Source organism: Aptenodytes forsteri, unplaced genomic scaffold (genome assembly GCF_000699145.1).
Source record: "Aptenodytes forsteri isolate BGI_AS27 unplaced genomic scaffold, ASM69914v1 Scaffold216, whole genome shotgun sequence".
Classification (NCBI taxonomy): Eukaryota; Metazoa; Chordata; class Aves; order Sphenisciformes; family Spheniscidae; genus Aptenodytes; species Aptenodytes forsteri.
In genome coordinates, this window is record NW_008796114.1 from 2,375,805 (window position 1) to 2,380,821 (window position 5,017).

The 5,017-nt window shown below is 55.0% G+C and overlaps 1 protein-coding gene across 1 annotated transcript in view; it reads left to right on the top strand.

The window, feature by feature from the left end:
* ATN1 (atrophin 1) overlaps positions 1 to 4,931 on the top strand; it is a 10,078-nt gene extending 5,147 nt beyond the window's left edge. The window contains exons 5-9 of the mRNA XM_009287185.1: positions 212 to 454; positions 563 to 1,280; positions 2,507 to 2,650; positions 2,929 to 3,109; positions 3,695 to 4,931. Of these exons, the coding sequence (XP_009285460.1) occupies positions 212 to 454; positions 563 to 1,280; positions 2,507 to 2,650; positions 2,929 to 3,109; positions 3,695 to 3,728 (1,320 nt within the window). The 3' untranslated portion in view covers positions 3,729 to 4,931. The remainder of the gene's footprint in view (positions 1 to 211; positions 455 to 562; positions 1,281 to 2,506; positions 2,651 to 2,928; positions 3,110 to 3,694) is intronic.
* The last annotated feature ends 86 nt before the right edge of the window (positions 4,932 to 5,017 follow it).

A 5,017-nucleotide genomic window follows, 5' to 3' on the forward strand; every position in this document is an offset into this window, starting at 1 on the left:
CCCAGGGGGTGTCCCCAGGTTGGGGAGGGACGTATGGGGCAGGGAAGGGGAGGTCACCCCACGCGTGGGATGCAGCTGTGCCCTTTTGCGTTTTCCATGATGCTCTTTCCTACAGTGCAGGGTTCGGCTTTGCCTGCCCCTGCCCCTGCCCCTGTCCCTGTCCCCATCCCCATCCCCATCCCTGCCTTCCAGCCCCCTTCTGCACTGACAGGTTTCGCCTCTCGCCCCCAGATTCAACAAACACCTAGACCGTGGCTTCAACTCCTGCTCCCGCACAGACCTGTACTTTGTGCCCCTCGATGGCTCCAAGCTGGCCAAGAAAAGGGCAGACTTGGTGGAGAAAGTGCGGCGAGAGGCTGAGCAGAAGGCGCGGGAAGAGAAGGAGCGGGAACGGGAGCGGGAGCGGGAGAAGGAGCGGGAGCGGGAGAAGGAGCGGGAGCTGGAAAGGAGCGTGGTAGGTCTGGATGTCCCACTGCCGCAGTGCAGCTGGGGCAGATGCTCAGGGACCCTCTTGGCCGCTCCGTGCTGGGACCCTGACGCTGGTTTCTCTGCTCTCTTGCAGAAGATGGCTCAGGAGGGCCGGACGGTTGAGTGTTCATCCCTCGGGCCGGTTCCCCACCGCCCCTCCTTCGAGCAGGGCAGTGCTGTAGCAACTGTTCCCCCGTACCTGGGCCCCGACACCCCAGCTCTGCGCACCCTCAGCGAATATGCACGGCCCCACGTCATGTCCCCCAGCAACCGTAACCACCCTTTCTATGTGCCGCTGGGTGCGGTTGACCCAGGCTTGCTGGGGTACAACGTGCCGGCCATCTACAGCAGTGATCCAGCGACGCGGGAGCGAGAGCTGAGGGAGCGAGAAGCCCGTGAACGAGACCTGAGGGACCGGGACCTGCGTGAACGTCTCAAGCCCGGCTTTGAAGTCAAGCCAGCCGAATTGGAGCAGCTCCACGCCGTGCCAGCTGCTGCCATGGATCCGTTCCCACGCCATGGTGGGCTGAGTCTGCAGACGGCCCCCGGCCTTCATCCCGCTTTTCCCTTCCACCCAGGGCTGGGCCACTTGGAGCGGGAGAGGCTGGCGCTGGCAGCTGGCCCGACCCTTCGTCCCGACATGTCCTACGCCGAGCGCTTGGCGGCTGAGCGCCAGCACGCCGAGCGGGTGGCTGCTCTCAGCAATGACCCTCTGGCCCGGCTGCAGATGCTCAATGTGACACCTCATCATCATCAGCATTCCCACATCCACTCCCACCTCCATCTCCACCAGCAGGATGCCATACATGCAGGTAAGGACTCCATGGTGGTGGTGCCCTGCACAAAGCCCTGCTCTCCCTCCTATCGCGCCCTCCTTGCGCTCTCTCCCTCTGGCCCTGGGGAAGCCCAAAAGCTGCTGAGACTAGACTTTGAGGCCCCAGATCCACCTCTTCAGCCAGAAGAGGTCAGCATCATAGTCATTCAGCCTTGCCCTCACTCCCATCGCACCAAAGACACTGATGTCTGTGAGTTTGCTGCTTAGTGGCGAGCAGAGTTGTTTGCACCGTGTCCTTTAGTTCTGGATCTCTGGGGACGCAATAGGAGTGCTGGGGTACCACTGGCTACCAGGGTGGTGGTGCTGTGGACTGCATCCCTCGCACTGTGGTCAGCAGAGGCAGTGGGAACCCTGCTAGCAACAGTTTCAACAGTATTCTTGGGACTAATGAAGTGTTGGTTCTCTACTTTGCTCCTATGGCTCTTGCTGCAGATGGTGGGATGGGATGGGAGAGAAGATGGGCTAATTGTAAGGAACTGGAGGCTGCTGTCCTTCAGAATTGAGTGGTGGTCCCTTCCATTTCCACATCCTACAGGAAAGCAAAGTAAAAAGAAGTTTAGGGATGAAAATCTTGGGGAAGCAAAGCCCAAACAATACAATAGGAAAAAGCGCTGTGCCTTCTCAGGTACTGTGAGCGGTCAGTGGGAACTAGTGGCAGAGTCACAGACAGACACCCGCTCTAAGCAGCCGCAACTAATCAGAGGTAGCATCAGGTACAAATGAATGTCCATTCCCCGACACTCTGTAGCTGGGCACCTCCAGCCAGCACTCTGGCAGTGAGTCCGAAACACTGGGTAGTTTTCATACAAATAGCACCTTGCATTTCAGCCTTAGGTAAGTACTTGCAAACTTGAGTGCCTGGCACTGAGCATCTGTGCTGGATGAGACCTGGAAATGGAAGCACCCAATATGAGAATGCACGTGAATGACAGTCTGTGTGTCAGATAGGCACGATACTGGGTACAGACACGATTGCAGAGCAGGTCCTTGCAGAATTGACTTTAAGGAGCAGTACTTCTCCCTGAGGAGCGTAGGGACAGAGCTATGCCAGACTGGTTCACGTGAAATTCAATGCAGGCAAAGGGAGTAACACTCAGAAGGATGTGGTACTCTCCATGTCTGTTTTGTTGTGCCTTGTGCCTTTCTCCATGTTACCTCTTACAAAGCATGGGACAATTATCTTGTGATATCTTTTCTTCTCAGCCTCAGCCTCTGTTCACCCTCTTATTGACCCACTTGCCTCGGGATCACACCTCACCCGGATACCGTACCCAGCTGGAACCATCCCCAACCCTCTCCTGCCTCACCCTCTACATGAGAATGAAGTGCTGCGCCACCAGCTTTTTGGTAAGGATGCTCACAGGGACTGCTGGTCTCCTCTAAAGAGCACCAGCAGAGCTCCAAGGGGCAGGGTGGTCACGAAGGGTCGCAGGACCAAACTGAGGTCTATTAAACAGAGCTCTGGCATGGCGTAGGACAGGCCTACACTATCGGGATGAGCGAGTCCTGCACATGGGCAGGGCTGGGAAGGGAAGTGCAGTAGTCTTGACTGAGCTATGGGGCCATGGGTGAGGACGGAGCTGTTACATTAACTTGTTTATTCTCTGTTTCGTCTTTGGCTGCAGCTGCACCCTACAGGGACCTGCCGGGCTCTCTCTCCGCGCCCATGTCAGCAGCACATCAGCTCCAGGCCATGCACGCGCAGTCAGCTGAGCTGCAGCGCCTGGCTCTGGAACAGCAGCAGTGGCTTCACGCCCATCACCCTCTGCACGGCGTGCCGCTCCCGACGCAGGAGGATTACTACAGGTGCATGGACCTGCTCTCTCCACAGCGCAGGGCGAGCAGACCACTCTGTCCTCACAAGTACACCTCCAGGCCCAGCCCTGGCCTGGGGGTGGCAGAGGCAGTGGGGACAGGGAAGCATTGCCCTGAAGTGGGTGACTCGGCCTGAGCCCACACCTGGGAGCAGGGATGCCTTGCCACTGGGGCACAGCTGTGGGTTGGCCACCAGGAAGGTCATTCTTGGCAAGTGGCTGTTGGGTGGCTAATCTCATGTGGGGTCTCAGCTCCTCTCCTCTGGTGGGAGGGGTAAACTTGCATGTTTTACACATGCTTAATACGGTTATGACTGATACCCCTGCCAAAATACCAAACATTCGTAAGGGTTGGATGCTTTTGCCAAGATGAGGCTTTCGGAAGTGCATGGAGAAGCACGTTGGGAAAGAGAGAGGTGCAATGTTGTACCTTTTCGATAGCATCTCCTACTTCAAGGATTTGCAAAACTTTCTAAGCCGGCAGTGTCGTGCGGGTCTAGACTAACAAAAGGCAGTGGGAGATACTAAATTGCCTTTTTCTCTCTCACAATCACCTTGTTCCTCTTCTTTATCCTAGCCACCTGAAGAAAGAAAGTGACAAACCCCTTTAAGTGGACTTTTACTGTCAACGTGACATCTTCATGTCTTTCTCTCAAGAGGAGCAATCAATCAACCAAATCCTGGGGGAGGGGAAGCTGCAGAGTGACACCTCCTGAACCCACCATGCAGTAGAGTGCAAGAGAAGACGGGACAAAAAGTACAGGATGGCATCCTGGGAGCAGAAAGTGGAGGCGAGAAAATGGGGAGGGACTGAAACACCACTAACGGACATGAAACGATCGGTACGTGATTTCAGCAGAGCTCTGAAGAAGACAGAATCAGCATTGCACAGAGCTCAAAAAGACAAAGACTGACGTGAATTCAGGATGGCGGCAGCCCCATCCTTTGTTTTGGGGGAACAGTTGCATTAAATAAAAAGCGCAGAGCGTTACAGGACTTCATGTACATGATGCTGCTGCCTTTTCTGCTTCTGCGAGGAGGAGGTGTGGCCAAGAAGTAACTCAAAACCCAACAGAGCCTTTTTTCAAGATGCCTCCTCACACCCCGCCCCCCTTTAGGTGTAAGATACTGCTTAGCGATACAAAAAAGCAACGTGGAACTTTTTCAGATTGGCCAGAGCAGCTTCCCGTTCTCCAACATCCCTTCAGATGCAAACAAAGCATTACGGGACCCCTTCAAAAGCGGCCGCTCCTGCCTGCAGAGGGACGGGTCCCAGCCATCGGGGTGCAAAGCACCGCAAGACTGTTTGCAAGATGGTGGCTGTGCTTTCCCACGGCTGATGGGAACGGGCGCGGCTACGAGGTGCAAAGCACCAGGAGACTGTTTTCAAGACTGCAATCACCACCATGACCCCTTCTGAGCCCCGCGGGGAGAGCTGATGTGGCCGAGCGTACTGCGTCCTGGGACTCTTTAAGATGGCGGCTGCCCCTTTCCCCTCACCCATTCTAATTGATGTACTTTAACTCATGCACATCCTATTAGACGTGGCAGTTTTATGTAGCAACTTGTGACTCCCTTGCCCCCGCGTGCGTGTCTGATTTCACAGTTGTATCTCTCGATTGGTCCCCGTATATATATTTACTTAACCATTAAAAGGAAAAGAAAAACCAACCAACAACCCAGCTATGGAAAACCACCCAAATGAAGTTCCCCACGCACTCCCAAGCCCCAACACACATTCTAAAAATTTATATATATAAATATATATATGACGCTCTTAAAAAAAAAAAACCCAAACAAAAAGACCCTTCCAGAAACAGACTCCGTTGTGTTCATTTCTTTTTACTGGGGCCAGGAGGGGACCTGGCTGAGCAGGGCCGTGGCGAGCGGCGCGCCCTGG